At 42.9% G+C, this 27,776-nt stretch overlaps 8 protein-coding genes across 11 annotated transcripts; 7 read left to right on the top strand and 1 right to left on the bottom strand.

Annotated features, from left to right (window-relative positions):
* Positions 1–236: 236 nt before the first annotated feature.
* Positions 237–4,041, top strand: RB195_020259 (uncharacterized protein; the record flags this gene model as incomplete). 2 transcript variants are annotated; one of them, XM_064188484.1, is made up of 4 exons in its annotated part: positions 237–276; positions 337–421; positions 616–674; positions 3,797–4,041. In XM_064188484.1, the coding sequence occupies 4 exons, from the start codon at positions 237–239 to the stop codon at positions 4,039–4,041; spliced, it is 429 nt and encodes a 142-aa protein (XP_064044365.1). The 2 variants fall into 2 exon arrangements, with proteins under 2 accessions (XP_064044365.1, XP_013305030.2); XM_013449576.2 differs by lacking the exon at positions 3,797–4,041 and having other exon boundaries at positions 616–805.
* A 107-nt stretch (positions 4,042–4,148) lies between these two features.
* On the top strand, positions 4,149–4,598 carry RB195_020258 (uncharacterized protein; the record flags this gene model as incomplete). The annotated part of the gene is made up of 1 exon (XM_064188483.1): positions 4,149–4,598. One exon carries the CDS (start codon positions 4,149–4,151, stop codon positions 4,596–4,598), a length of 450 nt encoding a protein of 149 aa, XP_064044364.1.
* A 1,030-nt stretch (positions 4,599–5,628) lies between these two features.
* On the top strand, positions 5,629–6,054 carry RB195_020257 (uncharacterized protein; the record flags this gene model as incomplete). Of its 2 annotated transcripts, none has more annotated exons than XM_064188481.1 (1): positions 5,629–6,054. In XM_064188481.1, one exon carries the CDS (start codon positions 5,629–5,631, stop codon positions 6,052–6,054), a length of 426 nt encoding a protein of 141 aa, XP_064044362.1. The 2 variants fall into 2 exon arrangements, with proteins under 2 accessions (XP_064044362.1, XP_064044363.1); XM_064188482.1 differs by having other exon boundaries at positions 5,707–6,054.
* A 33-nt stretch (positions 6,055–6,087) lies between these two features.
* On the top strand, positions 6,088–6,369 carry RB195_020256 (uncharacterized protein; the record flags this gene model as incomplete). Its single annotated transcript, XM_064188480.1, has 1 exon — positions 6,088–6,369. One exon carries the CDS (start codon positions 6,088–6,090, stop codon positions 6,367–6,369), a length of 282 nt encoding a protein of 93 aa, XP_064044361.1.
* A 557-nt stretch (positions 6,370–6,926) lies between these two features.
* RB195_020255 (uncharacterized protein) lies at positions 6,927–7,796 on the top strand (the record flags this gene model as incomplete). Its single annotated transcript, XM_064188479.1, has 2 exons — positions 6,927–7,027; positions 7,613–7,796. The coding sequence occupies 2 exons, from the start codon at positions 6,927–6,929 to the stop codon at positions 7,794–7,796; spliced, it is 285 nt and encodes a 94-aa protein (XP_064044360.1).
* Positions 7,652–16,490, top strand: RB195_020254 (uncharacterized protein; the record flags this gene model as incomplete). Its single annotated transcript, XM_064188478.1, has 4 exons — positions 7,652–7,824; positions 7,891–8,058; positions 15,914–16,032; positions 16,348–16,490. The coding sequence occupies 4 exons, from the start codon at positions 7,652–7,654 to the stop codon at positions 16,488–16,490; spliced, it is 603 nt and encodes a 200-aa protein (XP_064044359.1).
* A 2,971-nt stretch (positions 16,491–19,461) lies between these two features.
* RB195_020252 (uncharacterized protein) lies at positions 19,462–25,967 on the bottom strand (the record flags this gene model as incomplete). 2 transcript variants are annotated; one of them, XM_064188475.1, is made up of 5 exons in its annotated part: positions 19,462–19,559; positions 19,938–20,097; positions 20,483–20,573; positions 23,621–23,914; positions 25,891–25,967. In XM_064188475.1, the coding sequence occupies 5 exons, from the start codon at positions 25,965–25,967 to the stop codon at positions 19,462–19,464; spliced, it is 720 nt and encodes a 239-aa protein (XP_064044356.1). The 2 variants fall into 2 exon arrangements, with proteins under 2 accessions (XP_064044356.1, XP_064044358.1); XM_064188476.1 differs by lacking the exons at positions 23,621–23,914; positions 25,891–25,967 and having other exon boundaries at positions 20,483–20,542.
* RB195_020253 (uncharacterized protein) lies at positions 20,907–22,330 on the top strand (the record flags this gene model as incomplete). The annotated part of the gene is made up of 4 exons (XM_064188477.1): positions 20,907–21,013; positions 21,440–21,583; positions 21,658–21,841; positions 22,187–22,330. The coding sequence occupies 4 exons, from the start codon at positions 20,907–20,909 to the stop codon at positions 22,328–22,330; spliced, it is 579 nt and encodes a 192-aa protein (XP_064044357.1).
* Positions 25,968–27,776: the final 1,809 nt, after the last annotated feature.

Raw genomic sequence — 27,776 nt, 5'->3', positions numbered from 1 at the left:
ATTTTAAGGAAGAACACGAAAAGAGTGAGAAAAAAGACGGTAAAAAAAGAAATTTGAATAATTGCACGGAGCCACCAACGAATTTTCTCTGATGACGAAATTAAAACCATGTCGTAGTCTGATGCAGCTGTGTTTGTTATAGCGACACAAATTAATCATGAGAAATATATGATTACTTTCTGCTACTATAAAAGGGTGAACAGAGAATCCACAGGCACACAGCAATCAGTGCAGGAATGAAATTTCTGCTATTTCTTTTGCTTGGCCTTTTCGCCGGTAAGATAAGATTCAAGTCATTTATTCATCCCGCATATTTCTTAATTTGAATTGTTGAAGGGGCGTTCGGACAAGGATATGACCGTTCGGGGGATATATGCAATATGAAAGAAGATGAAGGACCATGTAAAGCACTCCTGAAAAGGTATGTGAAGAACGCGGAGGTAATGTGTAGTTCTCTTCTGAGTGAAGAAAGAAAGAACTCTGACATTCTCTATCTGGTGATCTTTATGAGCAACTACTTGTGAATACAAAAATTTTAATTACCATAGGAGAAAAATGGGAACGATACTAAGTTTCAAATTGTTCTCCATTAAAGCTGCCACTAACATTTTTCAGATGGAGATGGGACTTCGAGGAAGGAAACTGTGTAGAATTTAACTACGGCGGTTGCGAAGGTAACCAGAACAACTTTGAAACAAAAGAGAAATGCCTGGAGAGATGTGGAGGAAAAAATGGAAATGGAAAGAAGAGAGTAAAAAAAGTAAGGAAAATCAGAAAGCCTAGAAGAAAAGAGAAAAAAGAGTAAAACACATTGTGTAAGTCAATAAAAGTCAAGGAACGGAGAACAATAAAAATTGTTTCTTCTCAATACTTTTAGGTTTGCTTCTATTCTTTCATACACACGACAGACATAAGGTAAATGAATAACACCACATGAGCGAAAATAAAACTACAACTACAGTTACAATTGTTTGATAAAATGGAAGATTACCACCTTCTAGTGTTTTTTTTTTTCCAAATCGAAAAGTTTGCAGTAACTAAAGAAAGTGGTCCCCACGGCTTCAAGATCTTCTTATCAGAACAGGAATTTTTTTATTCTTGGGACCCATTTTTAGGCTTATTTTACAGCTACTTCAGTTAAAAGGTCATCGTCGATCCCGTGTTCGACTTATAACCTATAAATTTGTAAGCAGAAGGTATAAAAACTTTATCGTTGCTAATATCTGGTGCCTCGTTTTGATGTCTTCATCAATAGCGATCATACAAAGAATAACACATAACATACAAAAATATTATAGTTGTAATAATAGCATTGCGAACAATTTGCTGGCATGAACTCGAAAGAAAAAAGTCTTCGGAAAGATCTCTCTGCGATCTGTATTCGGGTCAAGCGACTTAAATACCGGTGAGATTCTTTCTAACTTCTATCATCGTTGCGCTCCAAGTGAAGCTACCATGGTTCGATCCTGATTCCAACCGCTTCGTTTCAAACGCATACCCTTACGCAACTGTAAAAAGGTTCCAATCATTTTGACTCCACTACACAAACGGTCGATTTCCCGATATACAAAGTCTGCAGGTGTGGATAGGGCATATGGATACGTCCGATAAGCCCAAACGGGAAGTCAGGTGTCTACTTTCGAGTACCTTCTCTAGATTCCTGTTTTTTTTTCACCAGCGTAGAAATTTCCAATAGTTGAAGCTTGCAAATAATTCCCTCTAAATCATTGCTTTACCACTCTTCTTAGACACTTTGTTCCAATTTGTATTATCACTTACTCCGATTTTCAGTTTCAATGAGCGAATCTGAGAGCTTTTTCCATATTTCTGTAGATACTCTCCCATCGTTCTCCATAAGACATACTTCAACCATAATGCTCGCTTCTGTTTTCACTCCTTTAAAATTCAAATTAAGAAATCTATGACATGAATAAATGATTTGAAATTTGTTTTACAGGTGATAAGACCGAGGAAATAGAATGAGGCGAATTTTATGGCAGTAATGATTGTTACGTGCTTATAGATTTTCCGTTGAACCTTTTCTAGTAGCTGAAAGTTTTCTAGTATCCACATCTTTCTCACAATCAGTTTGTGTCGTTATAACAAACAGAGTTGTAGCAGACTAGCAGATCGTTCTAGTTTCGTAATCAAAGGAAATTCGTTGGTGGTTCCGTGCAATTGTTCAAAGTCTTCTCGTTTTCGTCTTTTTTCTGCTGTCTTCGGGCTTTCCGTGAAAATAAAGCAGATAATAACGAAAGATGATTTAGAAATGAGTATGCTACTAGCGTTCAGGACGTCAAGCACTGAAGTTGGTGAAATAATGCTGTGAGAAACTTGTTCGATTCCTAAGTGGATTCCGTCTCAAAACCTACTTAATGAGAATTACACTATCATGTCGTACTACAGAAAGTTTCAAATTAGGTCATTAAACTGCGGAAAACAGACACTATAGACGTTTATGACTCCCATCAAAAATTTTGAAGACGAAATGTGTCGCGTTAATCAATTAGCTTGGTATGTATCAACACAAACGCCTCAATTCTGAATCATTTAGAGGTTTATGAATGGGTGCCTAGCCTGTAAAAGAATTACTGGGGCTAGCCGATGTGTCAAACTAGCACTTTTGTCCTCATTGAAAAATCTGGTAGCAATTTCTCGATCCCAGAGGTATCAAAGTTTGGTTGGCGGCTTGATTGACTAGAGTTGTTTTGAACCGATTGTAACCTTCTCCTATTTTATTCTCATCAGTTCTTTCGGAACCTTAGGCGATGTTAGCTATGAACTAGTGAGCGACAGAAGACACTTCAAACCATGTTGTTCCAAAAATCCTTTTGTACTGTACTCCACAGCAAATCATAGAAAACAAGTTACATTCTGTCATGTTTGTTTTTACTTCTTCGTTTCTTTGTATTCACATATACTAATGTTTGACTGTCATAGATTATTTGCACACTTGTCAATTTTCCGGAAGTTGCCTACGTGCGATGCGCCTACGTGTTCAACTTTAATACAGAGTCAGTCAAAGTTCGTGTGTGGCCTATTGTTCTCACAAATATGTTTTGTAGCAATTCATTGTCCTTCGTAGTAAAGAAACCTCTTTGGTTTTTCCCAGTATCGAACCATGAACGACGAAGATGTGGTGACTAAATAATTTTAGCCTTTTTTTATGTAGCGGAATCTCCCACCACTTCATTAAACCCACCCACCCATTCAGGATGCTGCAAAGAAAATCGGTTTTAACACCGACTAAGAGGTTCGTCTTGCATCTGTGAAGACAATATTCACGTACAACTCTGCATGTGTTGCCTGCACTACTGGTGAGTTCAGCCAGGAGAAGCGTCTGGGAAGGAGCTTGTGTCGTCAGCTGAAACCTGATTGTGAGAAGAAATGGAAAGAGTTTGAGAATGCGTGGGAGGGCGAGAGCTCGAAAAAAGCCTACATTCTGTTAAGGCAGAATAGCGGCAAGATGAAAAGGTGTTCGCTTGTCTGAGCAGACAGACATACATCACGGTCAGCGAGGAACCACCGCCAGAGTCGTAGGTTATGGTCTATATACAAAAAAGGGAAGAATGAACTATCTGGAGGAGACGAGGGATTTGGTGCAGAAATGGTGAAGCCTCTTCTTCCTTCTGAGAATCGTGAGATGACGAATATCATTCGTTCAATATGGAAGGACGAGAGGATTCCTGTCTCGTGGAGACGCGTTATTATAGTTCCACTCTACAAGAAGCTATCCGTTAGAGAATCAGTAATTGGCGAAGAATATCATTGCTGCGTGTGATGTACAATGTTTAAGAGCGAATCATCTTGGATCAAATACTCCGACATCGCGAAGAAACCACCCGTGACGACAAAGCAGGCTTTCGCCCTGGTCGATCAACGATTGATCAGGCGTTTATTGTGAGGAGAGTGATTGAAGTGTGGCAGCAGTATTCGGAGCCTCTACATTTAGCATTTTTAGACTTTGAAGCCGCCTTCGACCTCCCTCTCCTCACCGAGTCCGTCCTTTCAATGAGCTTTGCGCCGATGGAGTTTCATTAAAATTCGTACGCCTAATAAACGACATGAGTAGAAGAACAGCTGCTGCGGTTCGAACACGAGAATATACTACACCGTTCGAAGTGGAAACTGGAGTAAGGCAATAATCCATGGCGGAATCCTTTCTGTTCAACTTTCTCGTCGATGACATAATGCGAAGAGTTGATCAGTGTCCCGGCGATGTCATTTTAGCACTGTCTGAACGTCCCTTCGTGGATCACGAGTATATCGACGATGTAGCAATATTCGCTTCAAGCAGCGCGAAGTTAAAACATGTTGTTAACTTTGAATCGAAAATAAGCTCCTCAGCCTACGGACTGCGACTTCGCCCTGACAAATGCAGGCAGGTGTGGGTCTCCACGAGACTCTCAACGGTAATCAGGGTGCATGGACAACCTATCGATCTCGTGGATGAGTTCTGTTATTTGGGCTGTATGCTGAAAAACGGTGACAGCTACGAGAGAGATATTCAGCAAAGCTGCGCTAAGCTTTACTCGGCATTGAACTCATTGACCAAGTCCCTGTGGTCGACCCCCATCGCTAACGAAGTCAAGCTATAAATCCACCTATCTGCAATTCACCCTATCATGATGTACGGACCGGAGACTGGGCAGCGCCAGCGGCGGTGATTGAAAAGTTTGACTGCATGGAGGGAAAGCTCTTTAGATCACTGGCCGTTGGTATGCCATAGCGAAGAACTTTACTCGGATGTGGACCTGGTGTACCGGCGGATGACACGTGAAACACGTTAACATCTTGCCCGGCCTTCTGTAGTCATGGAAAACCGTATTCGATTCTTTGGTCACGTTATGAAGAGACTGTCTGATTGCCTTGTCCAAGTTGTCCTGAGGACGCCTGCTGCTGTCCTGCTGGTCGTAAAAGAAGCTCTGGACGGAACTGGTGAAAGAAGATACAGTGACATTTGACGTTTGACAGGCAGTTCAGTAGAGACGTGAAATTCCGCCGCTTGTGGAATAGCGACGGATAGGTAGATTCTATTTGAACTCTAGCTGAAAGTGGAACAGTATGGATTAGGCTGCAACACCTGCCCGCCGATTAAGTCAAGTAAGTTAGGCCATAAGGAAATAAATACTGTATCAGATAATCATGCTATATAATAACGCGCTTAGTCCGTGTGTGTATGTTTGTCTGTGTGTCACGAAAATACTCGATAATGGTGCGAAACTTTTCACCGGTGAGAGGCCGAACCATCACCATACACCTAGTAGGCGAGCACTCTACCTTTTCACCATTGTTCAAGGCTAATTAAAGTCACAGCCGAACTTCTCACTGATTGCGCTTCACAAGCCCTAATTATTAACATAAGAAATAACGTAATAATGGGATGGAGAAGAATTGAAAAAAGTAGTTCTAACTGATCCCACATTAACTTTATGCAGCGCTTTAATGGTTTTTGAGCATCTCGCGTCATTATTATATTGTTGTGGAGCTTGACGGTCAAACAGGCCATAATTTCGATCAGAGTCTGTACGAATGCGTGAAAGTATCGCTCTATGACTAGAACTTGCTTTTTTTTCTTTTGCAAAACATCCTATCACCAACTTCATTGCTGGTTTTTGTGTGTAGGTGATGTATTTAATTGATACACTCTGCGTACAAATTAATTTTACTGCAATTTTACGTTTGACTCTAATCGGACGTCTGCTGATGAGATGTAGTCCAACACCAGCTTTGCGTATCTTCGTCGCTTACGCTCGAACATCAAGCTACGAAGAAGAAGTCAAACCTTTCTATATGGACCTAGAGAAATTCTACCGAGATGGTCATGCCTTCTACAAGGCGATCTTCTTTGGCGATTTCAACGCTGAAATTGGCCCAAGAAGAACGCCTAAGGAACTTCTCATAGGGACCCACAGTCTACAATGGAATGAACAGGGAGAGAGGCTCTCCGAGTTCATCATGACGACTAAGACCATCCATGGAAGCTCGCAATTCCAGAAGTCCTCCTCTCTACTTTGGACGTGGGAGTCATCCGGTGGATGGTACCGTAATTAAATAGACAACATCATCGTCAGTAAAAGGTTCTGCATGATGGACGTCGCTGTAGCCAGCTTTTGGGAAGGTTTCGCAATGGACAACATCGACGAGGAATATGGCCAGCTCGCTGAACACCTTCGCGACTGCACGAAGAAGGCTGAGTGTTTTAAAACCTCCAAGAGAGACTTGTCTCTTGAAACTCTTGTGCTGATACGCCAGCGTGGAGCAGCACGAGCCGCAGGGAATCAAGAACTGGCGTCCGAGCTCACAAGGCTTTGCATAGAAGCGATAAGGGAAGACCTTAAGGAGAGAAGAGGAGAAGTGGCTTTCTAAAGTTGCAGAGGCAGGAAAAAGCATGTGCTATGCCCGTCGAGACTTTGCCAATCGCAAGACGAGGAAGACTGCTCTCCGGAACCGAAGCGAACAACCATTGCGTCAAGAAGGGGAATGGAGAAGATCATCTGCGACTTCTACTCTGATCTCTTCGACAGCCAAATCACCATCTGAGGGAAGACGGACATGTCATTCCAGAGGTTCTCCCGTGCGATGTACGACATGCTATCATGTCGGTAAAAAATCGTACGGCACCCGGTCCGGACAGAATAAGAACAGAACACCTTAAGAACCTTCCGCCAGTACTCATCAACACTCTCGCGAGGTTCTTTACACGTTACCTGTCGGAATACAAGGTTCCTAACAGTGTAAGACCAGCAAGACCGTGTTGTTGCATAAAAAGGGAGATCCACATGACATCGGCAAATATCGCCCAATCTACTTACTGTCCGTCATCTACATGCTCCTTTCAAGAGTGATCCATAATAGTATTGACGCTCAACGGAACGAACATATCCGAATGCTCCAACTACGTTTATCTGGGTCGGTAATTGAACATGAAGGACGACCTGACTCCCGAGCTGGGCAAGAGGAGACGACCGGCTTGGGGAGCGTATAAGAGCATCGAGGATGTAGTGAAGAAGACCAGGAGCACCCGGTCCGTGCTCACCTCTTCAACAGTACCGTACTTCCTGCTTTGACCGATGCTTCGGGAACCTGGGCATTTCGACAGCAGAAAGAAAACGCGGCGAGTGTCATTGAACGCGCTATTGAGAGAGTGATGCTGGTAGTATTACACAAGTAAGGAACGGGAGTCGAAGTTGCTTACTACGTCAGCGATCGAAGATTAAAGACGCTGTCGCGTTTGCAAAGGAAAGTAAATTAAGGTGGGTCGGGATGCGCTTTAACGACAACCGCTGAGCCAGAGCCGTGAGCGACTGGGTTCTCCGCGATATTAAGCGCGCTACACGAAGACGGGTGACCCGATTTCTAGATTTCTTTACGAAGTCCTTCAAAGAATTTTATGATGCCCCGTGTTCGTGTCCCAACCACTTCGTGGAACCACTGGGCGACTCTGGCAACGCGATCGCGACCGATTAAAGAATCAGTGGTGCCCGCTCGACCAGTTCAAAGATCAACGGGAGTCAAGGTGATTAAGGTGACTCCTTTTTAGTAGCGGAGCTCTTCAACACAGAAGGATTAGCTCACAGCAGCTGAACTCATAAGAGAATGCGCTTGGAAGGAGAACCCTAGCCGCTGGACACCCTCCGAGCAAGGACACATGGGACGACGCCGTCGATGTCAACTACCGCGACACAAGGTCGAGGCCGGAGGATACTTCGATGGGACCGACACACTGGCTAGACGTAAGGCTTGCTTTGTTGGCGCAGCGAAAGCTGCTTGCTCTGCACGACGCTTACTGGTAGCCGCAAGAAGTTCGCCGCTTGCTGCTAGGTACGCGCGGGTGTCGGGCGGTAGCTAAAGTGTACTCCCCGCTATTCCTTCTCGTGTTACGTGTAGTTTCTTTGTTCCGCTCGTTTCTTGTTGTTCGGTCGTTGGAGCGCACATCGAGTACATTAAGGAGTCCCCAAAGAATTCTCACAATTTCCCAAGGAGTCCTCGCGTTACAAATAGCCAAGTCCGTTTCTCGGACGACCCTTTGGAGTCTGACGATATGTCGAATTTAAAGTGAGTAATAATGACTCTAGGCCGTGAGTCTGCTCATTAAGGTCTGAAATAGTTTAAGCTTGGAGCCCAGTAACCATTCGTACTTATAAATTGAGCAGAAATTTGACCCAGAGTCAACCGTGGTGATGGGATACGACCCTCTCGAATACGTCCACCCCCCTCTCTTCTTCTTCTTCTCCAACGTTCCTGCTGTTCTTCTCGATTGCTGCTAATCCAATATATTGGAAATTTCATGTGCTTCGAAAAGTCGAAAATTAGTACGGTACGGGAAGTTTCGAAAAGTTTCGAATAATTTTACCATAGGATTATTGGTGACAGTGACAGTGACATGATTTGAAGTGTCTGTTGCTAGTTCGTGGCTGACAAAGCATGAAATCCTGAAAGAATTGCTGAGAATTAAATGGGATCAGGGCGAGTGTAGTGCGATCGATAGAATTTTTCGTTGTGAATGAATATCGACTGTTCGAAACCACTGTTGTCAATCAAGACACCAGTCAAACTTTCATACCTCCGGGAAATTATTACCAAATTTTTCATTGACGACAAAAGCACTAGTCTGATACATCGGCGAGCCCCTTAATTCGTTTATAGGTTAGGTACCCATTCATAAACTTTTGCATGACTCTGAACTGAAGTGTATGTGTTGATATATACCAAGCTAATTGATTAACACCAGACACTCCTCAGAATTTGTTGGATAGGAGTAACAAACGTGTATGAGCTTTGCACGCCGTAGTTTAACAACTTAATTTAAAATATTCCGTGGTATGAAATGATAGCGTAATTCTGATTAATTAAAATTTGAGACGGAAGCTAAATAGAAATCGAACAAGTTCTTCACAGCATTATTTCACCAACTCCAGTCGGTACAAGCGACATTCTGTAGTTTATCTGACTCAAAAATTATGTCGAACATCGTGCGCTGACTTTATTTGTTGCCATATTCAACCGCAGAGAATTATCACTTTTTATGCTGTCAGCAACGTTAGCAGCACCTTCACTTATAGATTTTCGTTTTTTTCATTTTCCACAACACTTATTATGTGTTTTAGAATAAATAAAATAAATAAAGTTAAATTCATTAATTTAATTCTTTAAATTAAACAAATTTAAAATAAATGGAGAACATGGAAACAGTAAACAAACGGAAACAAAAAGAATTTGAATAATTGCACGGAACCACTAACGAGTCTCTCCGATGACAAAACTAAAACGATGTCCTAGTCTGATGCAGCTGTGTCTGTTATAAGGACAGAAATTAATTTTGAGGAAAATGCGGTTAGTTTTTACTACTATAAAAGGGCGAACAGAGAATCCATAGGCACATAACAGTCATTGCAGAAATTTAATTTCTGCTATTTCTTTTGCTTGGTCTTTTCGCCGGTAAGATAAGATTCAAGTCATTCATTGATCCCACATATTTCTTAATTTGAATTGTTGAACGAGCGTGAGGACAAGAATATGACCGTTCGAATGATATATGTAGTCTGAGGCCTGATGAAGGAAATTGCAAATCTCTCCAGACAAGGTATGTGAAGGACGCCAAGGTAATGTGTAGTTTTCTTTTAAGAGAAGAGAAGAAAGACATCCTTCTAACATTCGTTATCTGGAGATCTTTCTTTATGAACAACTACCTATGAATGCAACAATTCCGTTTATCACGGCAGAAAAATCATGGGAACTATAATAAGCTTCAAATTGTTCTCTATTAAAACTGTCACTAACATTTTTCAGATGGAGATGAAACTATGAGAACAAGAGCTGCAAAAAATTTCAGTACGGTTGCGGAGGCAGCGAGAACAACTTTGAAACAGAAGAGCAATGTCTGAAGGGATGCAAGGAACAAAAAAAGCAAAGGGAAGAAAAGGAAAAAGAACAAGAAAGCTTGTAAAAAGGACGAAAAAAACGTAAAATACATTGCAAAAGTCAATAAAAGTCTAGGAACGGAGAACAGTAAAAATCGTTACTTCTCTACACTTCTAGCTTTGCTTCTTCAACTCCTCATGAGCAAAGAAAAAACTACAATTACACTTACAACTGCTCTAGCAATGGTAGATTGCTGCATTCTATTGTTTTCCTCTATTTTTTTCAAATTCGAAAACACCATGTCGCACTCGCTTATACAACTGCACCGAAGTTCAGGTCGTTTTGACTCGACTATACGTGTTGTCAATTTCCCAATATACAATGTCTATATATCTTGAAAAGGCACAAATATACGTCCGATAAGTCTTGGCGCAAAGTCAAGTACCTACTTTTGAATACACTCTCCAAGTTCCTGTCTTCTTCTCATGGGAATCCTTCAAAATTCAAAAGTTCGCATATAGTTCTCTCGATTCACTTTTTTACCACTTTTCTTGAACAATTAGTTTGAACGAATCCCCCTCCCCCAGGAATCTTGGGTGGTGCGGGTTTCAGGTGAGTTACGGAGTCGTGGATTATGGAGAGAAGGGTGATTCCTTCATTTCTTCCTAATTGCCGTAAAAAACGGTCAGGAAGATACGGCGCGCTATTCTCTACAACGAGTTCGATTGGAGCACGCCAGCCTTGTGCACGCGCAGCATCTTCCGGGCCATTTTTTACAGCAATTGGGAGAAGTGGACGGAATCACCCTCCTCTCCATACTCTGTGACCTATAGGAACTCTCCACCTGAAATCCGTACCACCCCAGAGTGGTGGGGTGATGCCTTTAAATTTGTTCCGTCACTTACTCCAATTTTCAGTTTCAATGACGATTTTGAGAGCTGTAGTCATACTGCTTATAGTAGTATAAAGAAATCATATCTTTCTAATAATCATTTTGTGCTGCTATAACAGACATAGCTGCATTAGACTAGGAAATCGTTCTAGATTCTTGATCAGAGAAAATTCGTTGGTGGTTCTGTGCAATTATTGAAAGCAGTCTGCTTTTTTCTCTTTTTACTGTCTTCGTGCTTTCTGTGAAAATGTAGGAGAGCGGAAAATAATTCGCATGTGGTTCTACTTAGGATGAAGACGTCAAAGAACATAACAAAGTGAGTTGTTTGTGGTTGAATATTGCTGTACCTAAGGACAGCACTTGTGGTTCGACAAGTTGTTACAATCAGAGAAGACAGTCCCAGAACATCTCTTCTTCCGACTAATTTCGCTGTAAGTTTTATAGCTCTGATGAAATTCTTTGATTCCTACATCGTCCCAAAACTCAGTTAACCATTACTACACTGCCATTTCGTACCAAGTGAGATTTTAAATAAGATCACAGAAGTGCGACGTGGAAAACACACAGGTGTTGGTTATTCCCACCTAAGAAATGTTGAGGAAGAAGTGTCTGGGCATTAAAGGCCTCACCCTACAAATCTGGGTGGGTACGGGTTTCAGTTGGGTTATGCCTATACGGGGTCGTAGATTGTGGAGTGGAGAGTGATTCCGTCCATTTCTTCCTAATTGCCGTAAAAAGGGGGCGGGTTTAGTGTAACGCTTAGAGTTTCCGCTTCCTTCACGATCGATAGGAGGATCGAATCCGCCCTAATGCTCACCAAGCTTTTCAACCCTCTGCAGTCGATAAATTGGTAGCAGGGTACCAGACTTGTCTGGGAGGATGAAAAACATTGACTTGACACATCGGCTAGCCTCCCACAAGTCACTGTATAGGGCAGTTACACGTTCGTGAACCTCAAACGATTCTGAATTGAAGTGAACGTGGTGGCGGATCCGAAGCGGATTGATTAACGCCAGAAACTTTATCCTTTATCCTTTTACATTCCTCAGTCAGATATCCGAAAACCTAGAGCTGTTGCCTGTAAACAACGTACAGTTACCGTGCAAACGACTCGAATAATCATGATATATAATAACGGGCTTATTCTGTCACGTGTGTCTGTGTGTGTGTGTGTGTATGTGTGTGTGTGTGTGTGTGTGTGTGTGTGTGTGTGTGTGTGTGTGTGTGTGTGTGTGTGTGTGTGTGTGTGTGTGTGTGTGTGTGTGTGTGTGTGTGTGTGTGTGTGTGTGTGTGTGTGTGTGTGTGTGTGTGTGTGTGTGTGTGTGTGTGTGTGTGTGTGTGTGTGCCAGTCACGAAATTCAAAATGAGGGGTGCGACGGGTCCACCGGCGTCGAGTTAATGCCTCGAAGCTAGGAAGCTATAAAATGAGGTGTGAAGGGGTCCACCGGCGTCGGATACCTATAGAAGGGGGTGCGACGGGTCCATCGGCGTCGGATACCTATAGAAGGGGATGCGACGGGTCTATCGGCGCTAGATAGCGTTAGAAGGCGGTGCGACGGGTCCATCGGCGCCAGATAGCCCTAGAAGGGGGTGCGACGGGTCCATCGGCGTCGGATACCTATAGAAGGGGGTGCGACGGGTCCCACGACGTCGGATACCTATAGAAGGGGGTGCGACGGGTCCATCGGCGCCAGATAGCCTTAGAAGGGGGTGCGACGGGTCCCACGACGTCGGATACCTATAGAAGGGGGTGCGACGGGTCCATCGGCGCCAGATAGCCTTAGAAGGGGGTGCGACGGGTCCACGGCGTCGGATACCTATAGAAGGGGGTGCGACGGGTCCATCGGCGCCAGATAGCCTTAGAAGGGGGTGCGACGGGTCCCACGACGTCGGATACCTATAGAAGGGGGTGCGACGGGTCCATCGGCGCCAGATAGCCTTAGAAGGGGGTGCGACGGGTCCACGGCGTCGGATACCTATAGAAGGGGGTGCGACGGGTCCATCGGCGCCAGATAGCCTTAGAAGGGGGTGCGAGGGGTCCACGGCGTCGGATACCTATAGAAGGGGGTGCGACGGGTCCATCGGCGCCAGATAGCCTTAGAAGGGGGTGCGACGGGTCCACGGCGTCGGATACCTATAGAAGGGGGTGCGACGGGTCCATCGGCGTCGGATACCTATAGAAGGCGGTGCGACGGGTCCATCGGCGCCAGATAGCCCTAGAAGGGGGTGCGACGGGTCCCACGACGTCGGATACCTATAGAAGGGGGTGCGACGGGTCCATCGGCGCCAGATAGCCTTAGAAGGGGGTGCGACGGGTCCACGGCGTCGGATACCTATAGAAGGGGGTGCGACGGGTCCATCGGCGTCGGATACCTATAGAAGGGGGTGCGACGGGTCCATCGGCATCGGATACCTATAGAAGGGGGTGCGACGGGTCCCACGACGTCGGATACCTATAGAAGGGGGTGCGACGGGTCCATCGGCGCCAGATAGCCTTAGAAGGGGGTGCGACGGGTCCACGGCGTCGGATACCTATAGAAGGGGGTGCGACGGGTCCATCGGCGCCAGATAGCCTTAGAAGGGGGTGTGACGGGTCCATCGGCGCCAGATAGCCTTAGAAGGGGGTGCGACGGGTCCATCGGCGTCGGATACCTATAGAAGGGGGTGCGACGGGTCCCACGACGTCGGATACCTATAGGAGGTGCGACGGGTCCACAGCGTCGGATTGCTATAGAAGGGGGTGCGACGGGTCCAATGGCGTAGAGTTGGTGCACCGATGATAGATACCTTTAGAAGGGGGTGTGACGGGTCCAATGGCGTCGAGTTGGTGTGCCGGCGTCGTAAAACTAGGGAAGTTGTAAAAGTTTTATAGTTGTAACCACTTTCGGCGTTGCGCTCCACCTACTCGGCTCCGCTGTTCCTCAGAAACTGGATATACACGTTCAAACAGCTGCTTAAATAGTAGCACGCTGTTTATGTGATCTGACGTGGAACGCTATCTTTATCAGTACGATGATGTTGTCCACGTCATTTCATGTTAAACATTATTCTGCTGTAACTGTTAGGGAGAAACAACAGGAAAACCCATTCTTCGAATACCACTTTCAAATCGTGTCTACACTGTGTAGGGAACGAAAACGAATGAGTGTTTTGAGCTAAAAGTAACCTTTAGGGTCAGAGTAATTTCAGTAGAAGTGCTGTTCAGCAGTAAGAAGAGTTGTGCAAGCGAGGGGAGCACATTGAAAACCCGAAAGCTGTAAAATTGGGTGCGACGGACAGCGTGGAACTGTTGTACAGTATTATTTTGCAGTAATTTTTTTTTTTTTTGCGTGTCGCAGAAGTTAAATGGCACGTTGCAGCAGTTTGATACCCGTGGCTACTGCGCGCGTTGTTCATCACCTTTATGACTCCTCCGTGCGTTTGTTTCCTTGCACGTTTGCCTCAGCTTGGTATTGTGCTCCTCAGAAAGTGGAAACACGAATGAAACCGGCTGCTTAAATAGTAGCCAACAGCTTACATAATTTGACAAAGAACGTTACCTTTATCAGTACGATGATCTTCACATTATTTTATGTTAAACATCATTCCTTGATAGCTGTTGAGGAAAATAGGGAGAACACCCATTCTTCGCGTAATGCTTTAAAATTGTGTATATATTATATTCGAACCGAAGTAGTGTTTGAAGCTAAAGTTTGAATATTCTCAAAATGTAGAACTGACGCGTTTAGAAAAAACTATGAAATTTTTTGTCTTTATATACATTAAAAAAGAAAGAAGAAAATAACAAAACAATATGAAAACAGAACTCTTATTATTTAAAGAAAATATCACTACCACTAATTTTTGAATTTCAATTTAAAAGTATATTTTGGTTAGTTGATGAAAGTGAGCGAAGCGAACAACACACAAAGTCTGAGAGTCCGGCGTAAGCCGGACGATCAGACTTGTATATAATAACGGGCTTATTCTGTCACGTGTGTGTGTTGTGTGTAAGTCACGAAATTCAAAAAGGGGGGTGCGACGGCGTCGAGTTGTTGCCTCGACGCTAGAAGGCTATAAAATGGGGTGTGACGGGTCGACCGGCGCCAGGTGCCTATAGGAGGGGTGCGACGGATCCGCTGGCGCCAGATACCTGTAGGAGGGGGTGCGACGGGTCCACTGGCGTCGAATTGGCGCTGGAGAGCTAGAAAATGGGCTGCGACGTGTCTTACGGCGTCGGATTGGTGCGCCAGCGCCAGATAGCTAGAAAATGGGGTGCGACGGGTCCCACGGCGTCAGATTGGTGCGCCGGCGCCAGATAGGTATAACGTGGGGTGAGACGGGTCTCGCGGAATCGAAATGGTGCGCAATAACTTCGCGTGCATGTTGCAAAAGATAAATGGTTCAAGCCGTTTCATATTGGCCATTGCGCGCGTTGCTTTTCACCTTCATGACTCCTCCGCATATTTATTTCTTTCTTCGTTCGTCTCAAGTTGGTAGCATGCCGTTCTTAGAAAGTAAAAACGCGCATGAAAACGGCTGCTTAAATAGTAACAGGATGTTTATGTGATCTGACGTGGAACGTTATCTTTATCAGTATTGAGATGTCTTTCACGTCATTTTATGTTAAAACATCATTCTGTAATAACTATTTGGAGAAATCAGGAGGAATATCCATAATTCGAGTAATGCTTTCAAATTGTATCTATATTATTCTGGCATCGAAGGAGTGTTTGTAGCTGATGGTAGAATATTCTCCAAATGTAGAATTGACGCATTTGGAAGGAAAACTCCGTAATCTTTAATCCGTAATTTATAATATAAAGAAGAGAAGTAAAGCGTTGTTAAAAAACGCAAATCTGATTTCACAGAAAACACCACTACTATCAACTTTCATTGATCAGTGAAGGGGAGCGAAAAACCACCGAAAGTCCGGCTTTAGCCGGGCATTCAGACTGGTAAAAAGTATGAATGCGGTAATAGAAAAAAGAGTTGTCTAGTTGACCTATGTCTGTACGATGCACCTACGTGTTTAACTCCAATACAGAGTCAACTGAGGTTCGTGTGTAGCCTACTGTTCTCACAAACATGTTTTGTACAACTCGTTGCTCTTCGTAGTAAGAAAACGTTTTTGGCCTTTGCAGTACTGCAGTCAAAACTGGGATGAGATGGTTGCAGTGACGACTCAGCGAACCTCTTACCACTCAGTTACACCCACCTACTAATCTCACCCGTCAAATTGGATAAATGCTCGAAATTGATGAACCCGTTTGGTAAACATAAAATCCGGCATGAAGGTCAGCTGATTTACCAAATCACTTTCTTCATCTTTCGGGACTTTTCCTGTAACTGTTTCTCATCCTTGAGTGGAGAAACGACTTATTGGTCTTGGGCGGTGTCTGTCCATCAACCGTAGGACCGCGACCATAGCTTTATTTTACACGTGTCTTTTTGTTGTATTTTTTGTTGCACGTACAGTTACCATGCACTCGAATCAAGGAGGCGCAATCTTTGTGTCTGCGGAATAGGGAATATTAATTCTACTCCCTTCTGACGTAAAAAAAAGAAACGTTTTCATCTCAGTGATACAAGTGATATAACATTATTTTAAGATCAAATGACTCACATCCAACTACTGATCACGCACAACTCTTCTCCACTTTCGTCTTCGAGCACCAAAGAGAAAGCACTGTTATCGGATTTAATGTATACTGGCATTTCAAGAACCAGAATCCTGTTTCTTAAGCTGCATTAATCGGACTATTTCATCAATGATTCAATTCTTTTCCGAAAATTCGCGTGTGTAGCTACAGCCTTCTTACCGGCCTTTTTTGAATTAACAGAGTATCTGATACTAAAAAGATAAAGCAGTTTGCGTTGATGATTATCTTTGCCAACTTGATTTCTGTGCGGCGCTATCCCATAAAAGAATTATTTTCCCAGCTCGTTTTTGTCTCATGTTCGCAGTAAATAATAATTCGAAACATGATTTTCTGTATAAAGAATACAAATGAATATGTTTACTTAGCGAGATCACTCTCAAATGTCTTCATGATACAGGAAGTGTATTTTCGTTCATCGTCTAATTTGAAACGGAGTCACATCTCTTCTCTGTATTAGAGATCTTTCGTTTTTTGAACACTTTTGAAATAGTTTTTTCAATGTTATGTGTGAAGAGTTACATCTTTCTCTTCGAGTGGAGGCGTTTTTAGTTAGAAAAAAAGCTTTGCAGAATGAACGTAAAGATCTTCTGTAAAACATGGCAACTATGACATGTACAAATAAAAATTATTCCGAATAATTCCACAGACACATAAGCGAATGAGAGCATGGGTCAGAGTGATTTTTCAGTGATTATGGAGTTGAAAAATTGGTGACGTGAGACGTATTATGGTAGTCAGATTGCACTCAGTGTCTCACCGGCGACGGTTTCGAAAATCCGGAATGGGGCTTCTGCAAGAGGTAAAGTGGTAGTCAATCTGAAAATCTCTACCGACGATCATTTGGAAAATCCAGATTGGAACTCCTTATAAAAAAAGCATTAAAGCTGTCTGACAACTAATGCGTACTAAACACTCCGCTTTCTGCTTCATTCATTATGCCTATTCAGAGTCAAGCGTGGTGATGGGACACGACCCTCTCGAATACGACCACCCCTCCCCTTCCCCGCACCCCACCCCCTTTCTTTTTCTTCTCCAACGTGCCTGCGGTAGTTCTCGATTGCTGTTCTCGATTTCTATTCTCGATATTTAATATATTGGAAATTTCATGTGTTTCGAAAAGTCGAAAACTGGTACGATACGAAAAGTCGCAAATTGGTACGGTAAAAAGCTTCAAGGTACTGTTCCACAAGAGGAACCGCAGAAACGCTGCAAGAGAATAACTTCCGCTTCAAATGCTGCAGAAGTCTATGTTTGCATCTGCGGAGACAAGAACCACAGATAGAATTCTGTATGTGTCACCCGCAGCACTGGTGATTTCGACCAAGTAAAGCGTCTGAGAAGGAATTTGTGTCGTCAACTGCAACGAGACGCCGATAACGAGAGGACGTCAGGAGCGGAGGAGTTTGAAGAGGCGTGGGAAGACAAGAACAAGTGGCTGAATAAAATCGCTACGCTACTGCTGCTCCCACTAGGGTTGCTATCGGTGAAGTAACTCTTTGAATTTGGAGGGATCACTTCAAGACCTTACTGAGCCGCCAACGCCGTCAGCTCCTCAACAACAAAGAACAACAAACTTGAACGGGAGGTGACATTGATTTTGTTTTTCTCACCGCAACATATGTAATGAGAACGAAACACTTGTAAAATTCCGACCTGGATCAGATACATTCGGGTCACAGCGACCTTAATCTCAGTGTTGTTACGTAAGTGGCTGCCCTAGAAGCGGTTCTAAGGAACGCAGCAGTTAGGTTCCGGGTGGGACACTTGAGTAGCACCAATCATCGTTCCAGTCCGAGTGTAGCTAGCGATGGTCTCGGTTTTATGTCATTCGCACTTCGAGCGCAGCCGCTTACGCAACTGCAATGATGTCCAGGTCGCTTCTACTCGACTAAAAGAGCATGTTTTGCATTACCCTCATGCTGTACTTACTGTCCTGTGCTGCTGAACTTTTTTGCTTCAACGTATCAGCAAAAGCATGGCTGCCATCGAATAATTCCAAAGTGTTTTCGGTTGAGGCGTTGCAGAGGGAAGAGAGTGTGTGGCAAAGAGACGAGCATGTGAGTTGCGACAAGCGTTCGCGCTCCTCTAGTTGATCACATCTAGCGCCAACTTTATCCACTCGTGAGCAAACATTAAATAATCCGCTTCGATTTTTGTCAAAGAAGAAATTACTCAACCGTGTGATCTGAATACCAGAAATCAAAGCAGAAGGCCTCATAGGAAGCGCTAATAAAATGCAACTTTGAAACATGCGTCTGTGCTTTGTAATGATCTCATTTTTAGTTACTTATCTGTTTGTGCAGACAAAGTATATCCTGATTTTAAAAATAGTTCAAACTTCTCGGCATTTATTTTGGAAATCCTTCCATGATTTTGACTCAACGATTTCAAAAAAAAGGATCCAAAATATGTCGTGTAATGTTCTATCGTGCTGGAATCTCAAGATGAATTCAAACTGTTGACGTTTTTCCTATTTCGCCAATGAAAGATTTCGAAAATCACGCGAAATTTCTCAATTCAGTGAAAAAAATCTGAATCTAATTAGGTTCATCATTGAACGAAATACCAAAACGACGAACGTTTCGTTGAACATGGAAACAAAACACCAAATATCATCAACGATAAAACAAAACACCAAATATCATCAACGATAAAGTATAAGGATATGTTTATAATACCTCGTATAAAAAGTCACACGGCAAATAGACATTCACATACAAAATGAAGTAGAGCGTGAAGTAGCAATTAACATCAAGATGGGTCCAAAGAATGTGAAAAAATCGCAAGAACTGCTCTACCACTCTAGTGGGAACATCTAAAATCTTTGATAACTATTTTCATCAAAGTCATTGTTTATTTTTCGATTAGAAAAAAGTATAGAAAAACAATAGAAGGTAGTAAGCTACTATTTCGTCCAACAAATGTAATTGTAGTTTTTTTTTTCATTCAGTTACATGTATTCATTTACATTACCGTCGTCGGGTGTATGAAAGAAGAGAAGCAAATATGTATTTTACGCGTCTCGGTTCAGGTTTCTTCCGACATGCTTTTTCCGTCACTCATCTAGGCATTCTCCTTGTGAATCAAAGTTACTGCTGTTGCCTCTGCAACCACCGTACTCAATTGATCCGCAACGCTTTTCCACTGGGTCCCATGCCCATCTGAAAAATGCTAGTGACAGTTTATATGGAGAACAAAAATGGAAAATGGAGATTTGAGGATTATTGCAGTTTCCATGATTTTCCATCAATGACAACTGTGACAACTGAAATTGTTATGTTATGTCATGTTTACGTTACTGTTCTTAAACAGTAACACAAACATGACATCTCCAGATAAGGAATGTTAGAGGAATGCTAGAGGAATCTTTCTTTTCTTTCCGGCGTCCTTCACATAGTTTCTCAACATAGCTCTACATGGACCTTCATCAATCTACAAAAGACATACATCTTACGTACTGTTTGCATCTGTTTTCACTCCTTCAACAATTCAAATTAGGAAATATACGGCATAAATATATGACTTGAAACTTGTCTTACCGGCGACAAGACCAATCAAAGGGAATAGCAGTAATTTCATGGCGGCAATGATTGCTAAATGCCTACAGATTTTCTGTCGAACCTTTATAGTGGCGGGAGAATTACCCATATCATTCTCACAATCGATTTGTGTCGCCATAACAAACACATCACCACTGGTCTAGAACACCGTTTTAGTTTCGCCATTCGAAGAAATTCTTTGGTGGTTCCGTGAAATCATTCAAACTCGTTTCTCTTTTGTCTTTTTTTGCTGTTTCGTGTTCTCTGTAAAAATAATGTCCCTTCTACGGACTGCAAAGTTCTGCGATTACTACACAGCTTTATCTCAAAACTTTTGGGAATGGACCGATTCTACACTATCATTTCGTAACATAGCGCTATGCACGCCCTGGTCACATTTAATCCTCAGGATATAAACAGCTTCTGAAAAAGGCTTGTGTGAGGTATGCAAACTCGCAGAAAAACGTGATCCCCAACCTTTACCTCGAAAGAACCCAAATGGGACTGATCGTGCCGTTGCTTGAATTTACGACTCTGACGCTCACTGTAAACTGCTGCTGCTCTCCAGGCTCCGTGGAGAGTAGATCAGCTTTTCCACAGTACATGGACGCGTGATTCGCTGTCCCCAGGGGTTTGCTGCAAATCGTGTCGGATCAACAAGTCTACTTGAAGACCGATTCTTCTTATTTATCAGGAAAAAGAGGGTGCCTGTACTATGATATGTATGCATGCTTGTGTTATACATGAAGGTGCATGCTGCCACATATTTGTCGCAATCGGACCGATTGTCGCTGATGTATGCACAAACACCTGCGCCGTTACTCTCATGATGGTACGGAGTGGTATAACTCCGGCTGATCTTCAAACCTGAGGATACATTCAATCGTTATTCCATGCGGAAAATTTAATGCAGTCAGTGATCAATGCTATAATGCACTTGTTATCGGAATCTGTGATATATAAGGGACTATGTCAGGGACCGATCCAGGTCATCAGGTCCACGTTGAAGACTGCGCCGCTGATGACGGAAAGGAGACGCTCGCAATCTATCTGTTTTGCCCTCCTACGTTGGCAGGGTACGCAAGAACGAAACAGGGCAAAATGTCCTCTGACATGCCCGGCCAAAAGTATTTTCGAGAACTTTCAAGCGCGCGAAATGCGTCGCAAATGCACGAGATGCTCCATTGACGTAGAGACATCCGTTATTCTGATCAGTCTACTTTTTAGGCGTATACAAGTCTGATTGCTACCTGCACGATGTGGTCCTGCTTTAACTAAACGCAATGAGGCGTTCGAGTGTACGAATTGGGAACTTACGAGCTGTGTAACCTGCACTGTTATATAGCAAAAACTTCCCATACATTGCAAAAGGTGCTGTCGTCCAGCACCATACCCTGAAAGGTCGAATGCCTGAGGGAAACATAGAATCTATAGAATAGAAAAAAGAATAGAAAATAGAATCTACAAACATCAGTCTCGTTACATTGCCGGTCGCTGTCTAGTGAACTCCAACAAGCAACTCTATCGGGACATCTGCGATATCTGCATGCACCGTTTGTTGCATTGGAGGAAACACGCATCACGGCTTGCCCTCTCATCAGTATCGACAATTACACCACCTACTGGGCGATGCTGATGAAAAGAAAGTAGGAGAGTGAGCAATAGCTGTTAATAACGATTATAACAACCTGGCGGAGGAGTTAGGGTCATCGTCATCAAGATGCGCCTTTGTACGACTGCGGGATCGCAGAGGACCCAAACTCTGGATCATATGTGCTCACGCACCTTCGGAGGCCCCAGAGGATCACAAAAAGGACGCGTTTTATGATGAACTCAATACGTTGATGTCTAAGATACGAAACCAGCAGGCGATAATTGTCAGAATTGATGCGAATGCAAATATGGTACCTGAACAACGATCCGATGTGCTTGGAAATTGATTCTATCCCATGGAGCAGACATCGGACAACAGAAAAAATCTCATCACTGCATCCACGTTTAAGAGGAAATATTGACGCCATCACGACGCGACGTGACGTAAGCTGATGGCGTCGCGCGTAGCAAGGGACAACCCCATTTACTCCAGAAGAGCAGCAAAAGCGGAAGATGCCGACTCTTAAGCTTCAGCTCTATAACACTCTGAAAACAACATCCCTTTGTCAGACATTTGGAAATCTAAAGCAGTCTGGGGCATCGCATTCGATTCCGACCACCGCCCAGTTCTTCTAAGCTTTATGGTACGGTTCCAGAAAAGGTATCGGGGAGCTCAACATCAGCCGAAGCTCGCCTTAGAAGGTCTGAAAACGAGGAATGAAGAAGGAAGTTCCGCCAACGAGTGTCGACTAATATTGGATTACGGACCAGGAAGAGAGTGGACGACGCAAACTCTTTGACTAAAAGCATTCAAGACGCTGCAAAGAAAACTGGTTTTAGAGGAAGAAGTTCGTCTTACATCTGCGGAGACAACACTTACTCAGATAGATACTTTAATGGCTTCACTGGACGTGCGGAGCTCAGTATCTCTTTCTCCGTTGTAATGCAGCCGATATAGTATCGCCTTGTCGTACCCTTTTTCCAATAGGTATGGTGAGGAGACTGTGGAAAAACTGTATCCTAGTGATGCATCAATCACGGACACTAGCAGTTGGCTTATTTCCTCACATACAAGGGGTCCACGCCTTGATCAACTAGAGCCGACAGTATTGGATTCGTTTCTACGCTGTCGAAGGCTTTCTCATATTCGACGAGTGTTAGAACAAGGGGCAGGGTATTCCCATCAAACATCTATCACTTTCGTCGCGGTATGGATATTCTCCAAGCAGCCGAACCCCTGACGGAATCCAGCTTGTTCCTGAGGCTGTGCTTCATCCAGCGTCCTAGATATTCGCGTGAGAATGATCTTAGTGAATAGTTTGTACAACACGCTAACAGCTCACATATCGGATTATAGTTTCGAAGGTCCTCTCGGTCACTTTTGCTATGGATAAGAACAGTTCGCAAAGTCTTCTGCTGGTCTGAGATCCTTTCTTTCTAAAGGTAGGACGTCATGTGCGCCGCAAGGATTACATGAAGTTAATGGTAATCAGACCGAATAAAGTCTGCTGATATAAAATAAGGTTCAGGGGCTGTGCCAGATTTCATGCTCTTGATTGCGACTCGTACTTCCGAAAAAAAATCCGTGGTGGAGCTTCATCGGTGGCGATGATCGGGCTTGACCCAGGAGTTGATGAATGGAGAAGGTCCGAGTAAATGATTTCCATCTGTAATGTAATGAATGACTTTCATCTTACAACAAGAAGAAGTGCGAGTCCCGTATTCGCTCAGCAAGACAGCTAACGGAAGATTATATTCGCGGAGTTCCGTGCGACACTTCTTTAAACTCTTCCTTCTTTGCGCTGTTTCCACAATCTTCTGCCTTTGCTTCGGAAGATCGAAAGATACAACGCCTTTCTGCAGGTAGTGTTTGCTACTAGCTACTAACTGCTCAATTTACGATGCATTCGGATCAACCCTCAAACTTTTCATCTTTAAAACAATTCTTTGGTCTTTGAAATTCGATCTAGGTTTGCTGTTGGCGGCTTCGAGGCACTCTCAGCACAGGCTCGTAACCCTCTGAGCAGTATCTCGTAGTTCCTCTGAGCAGTATCTTGTAGTCTATGGGTCCTACTCGATGTGCCAGTCACCTCGGTACAAGGAGTCCTCGAGTATTCAGTCGTATACGACTGCTTTCTTCCTTCGTTGCCAATAGTAGATATTCTTTCCATCGTGCGGCTAAGTCGTATTTTTGCTCTACATTCCACGCGGAGACAATATCCACGTACAACTCTGTATGTGTTGTTGTAGCGTTTGAGAAAATGATTGCGTCGTAAGCTGAAATGTAATCGCGAGAACGAATGGGTGTCAAGAATAAAGGAGTTCGAACAGGTTTGGGAGGACAAGAACCCGAGAAAAGCCTATACTCTGCTAAGGCAATACACCTGCAAGATGATTATGTGGAGGGAACATTTTAACATTTTGCTGAACCGACATGCGTCGATTGACTATTGATCAGGTGTTTATTGTGAGTGATTGAAGTGTGGCAGCGGTATTCGAAGCCTCTACAGTTAGCATTGTTGGGCTTTGAAGCCGCTTCTGGAAGTACTACACCGAGAAAAAAAAACTGAGAAAAGCGGATCTGGCAGAAGCCTTTCTGTTCAACTTTGCCGTCGAGGACATAATGCGAAAAACAGTTAAGCGAACTCCCGGGGATGTCATTTTAGAACCGTCTGCACGTCCCTTCGTGGATCTCGAGCACACTAACGATGTAGTTATACTCGCTTCTAGCAGCGCGAAGTTAAAACATGTCGCTACCTTGTATCGAAATCAGCAGCAGCATACAGAATACGACTCCTAACGGATAAATGCAAACAGATATGGGTTGCGTCAAGACCCTCAACGGCAATCAGAGGGGGCGGGACAACCTATGCCCATTTGGGCTGTTTGCCTGAAAACGAACGAGAGATATTCAGCAAAGATGTGCCAAAGCCAATCCGACATTTAACTCATTCATCCAGTTCCTGGGGTCGACTCCCATCGCTAACGAATTCAAGCTACAAATCTACCTATCCGCAATTCCAAGAGAGAAGCTTGGCTGCACGGAGTTAAAGCTATTTAGACGACTTTTACGTAACTTTTGGCTGATGGTGTACCATAACGAAGCACTTAGCTGGAAAGTGGTTATGGTGTATCGGTGGATGACACGGGAAAACACGTGAAACCTGACGCGTGGAAATGATTCCGTACAACACAACATCTTAAATTAGGTGAACAAACTACGTCTATGCCAAACTCATCGGTGTTTGTTACTCCTATCAACAAACATTGAGGACGAAGTGCCTAGCGTTAATCAAACTGTTTGGTTCATGCACCAATGCGTTCGTTTCATTTGCAGCTGCATTAGACTTCGAACCATATCGCACCAAAAACCCTACTGCACAGTACTCCACGCAAATCGTCGCGACCAATTTGTTCAGTCATGGTTGTTTTTACTTGTTCGTTTTTTTTTATTCACTTGCATCGGTGCTTGATAGTCAGATACGTGATTTATTTGCACACATTTCGATTTTCCAAAAGCTGCATGTTTATTCTGCGAATAACTTCTTTCGTTGTATTAAAAATACATAGTTGTTTGCGATCATCAGAAACAGTGGAATTTGGAGTCTGATAAGCATCGTGTGTGGTCTGTAGTTGCTATCATCCTAGACAAGTCTTGTAGCAATTCTTGTCCTTCATATTGAGAAAACCTTTTTTGGCTGTTCATCATGATTGAAAGATGGACCGTGGAGATGGAGTGACGATGCAGCAGGACCTCCCTCTTACCAGTCTACTACAAACACCCATTGATCTCACTCGTCAACATGAAAAAAAGGTTCTCGATGCTAATGAATCAAACTGAAATAGAAAATTTTGAAAATATGGTACACGCCATAAAATCCCACATGAAGGGTATCTGCTCTACCAAGTCAGTTTCCTCGTCTTCCTGAACAAGTTTCCTAACCGTTTCTTGCCGCTGGATGGAGAAAAGGTTTGTTGGTCTTGGGAACTATCGAACCGTCGATCGTACAAACGCGGCGGGACTCCCTACCACTCTAGAAGAACAAAAGATATAGGGACGATGGAATTAGGAGATTTGGAACTCATGTATCTTATGAACTTATATAAGTTTGATCAGGGAAGATGTCCGAAATGTTTATGGAGAAGACGATTGAACCATATCCCACTGAAAATAAACTGAGTACAGTTTTTACCGTTGTTTTTTTTTTGTCCTGACTCAGACAACATATGCTTCCTTCTTCTCGTGTGTGGGTGAATGTGAATAGCCAAAATATAAAGAGTATTCTAGATGAATTTCTCCATATTCAAAGCCACTAGCAGTAGGAAACTAACGGATTTTTTTCTTGAATTTTACTTATACCTATTCTGCAGTGATGATCCAACAACAGAAGAGCAGAAGTGAGCTTTCTCAGTTTCAAATGATGTTTCGAACTTCATATTAAAAAGTGTACTCAAAGAGCACATCTATATAACACAGATACGTAGTTCACCCTAGAAATATAACTATATTTATATGACTAGCGCTAGTTTAAATCCGAACGCATGTGGTGCCACAATCAGCAACAATACTACTTTTACTGAAACAATTCATAAGAACTTATGTAGTAAAAGCAAACCGAGGGTTTCATCCTCATAGCACATGGGTTTTAAATTTCGGAGAATTTCTGAATTTTTTTTGTCAGTTTCTGCGAAATACTTATTTTTACAACTAACATTTTGTAGTTAATTTTTCTAGAACTATTACTACAACTGTATATAAGCCACAGGTATATACATGCTCATTAACCATATTTTATAGGGAAGTAGAAGAACTTAGCTTCTACGTTGATAAAGGACAGCTGAAATTTGAATTAGTCGAAAATTTAAAAAGTAAGAACAGATCTGGGATTGTGGATGTTTTAACACACAATTATCAGATAGATTACAACAACACATTTAACGTTTTTAGAAAACCAACTGCAGTTTTAGTAGTTTTAGTTAGTGGATTCACTACTTTATTTTACATGCATATTTCATGTTTTTACTGTAATTTTATGGCGGGTTTTCTAAAAAAATTAATATCATGCCTTTTTCCAACGCCTAAAATATACCTAAAATATTTGAAATATGTGCAGTTATATGCATAAAACAGACCAAGTACATATCGAAGTTATATCTGTAGGTGCCAATTCCGTCTCTTTTCGGGGGTTCGACGGTGCCGTTATTCGACGATACAAAGCAGTTAATTGAGAAAAATGATTTGAAATTTTACCTTCTTTATAACATACGTATCAATGCGGAGGTGCAACTTCATTTAAAAGCTCCTAAGGTGGTTCTGCACTATCCACTATTCACATAGGCTGCACCGGATTGGTAGCTAATTTCTGTTCAAATAAACGTCATTGAACGATGAAGGATAAAGTGAACGGCGTTGGTCAATCCAGATTGGAATGTCACTGTGCGTTTGACTTACGGGGGCAAGCCAATGTATCCAACTAGTGTTTTTACCTTTCCAAGCGATCCAGGAGGGATCTAAAGCTTCTTCGGCAATAAAGCGGATTCAAAGTGGATACCTGCTGCGCTGCACCCGCCCAAAAACTATCAAAGAAAGAAGTAATTTCCATTGTTTTTTTACTGATTAAACTTCTGGTCTATAGAATAAATCAATATTTTTCTATCATATATTCTCCGTCTTCAGACTCCATTTTGCGGGTCTGGATTGCGGGTTTGCAACACCGTTACCCAAAAAATGGCGAGGTAAAACGAGTAAAGCAGAAAGCGGCCTGTGTAGTGTTCATTTGTGGTTTCCTTTAAACCTTGCTTTACACAGAGTTCTATTCTGGATTTTCCAAATCATCACCGGTAAAGATTTTCGTTTATTTCCGTACAAATCACGTCCAATCAGATCGCTACCATTATACGTTTAACGTCACAAATTCTACAACGCCATATTCACTGAAGAATCAGTCTGCCCAATATTTGCTCTCATTCGTTTATGTGACTGTGGAATTATTGGGAACAATTTTTATTGTATCCTAATCGCATATCGCACATATCCTAATCGCAGATGTACCTCCTAGTATAAAGCAATGAAAAAAGTACTTCTAAAACGTTTAGAGCACAAAAGATCTCTTAAGGAAATAAAAGATGTGACTTCGCTTCAAAACAAACAGTGAGAAAAATAGACTACCAGTATTATTAAGACAATCGTGCGTGATTTTGCGGAGTGAGCATATACTTTTGTATTCCTTTCACAGCAAATCATGT

This window comes from Necator americanus, chromosome II, assembly GCF_031761385.1.
Source record: "Necator americanus strain Aroian chromosome II, whole genome shotgun sequence".
Taxonomy (NCBI): Eukaryota; Metazoa; Nematoda; class Chromadorea; order Rhabditida; family Ancylostomatidae; genus Necator; species Necator americanus.
This window is presented reverse-complemented; position numbering and strand designations above follow the sequence as displayed.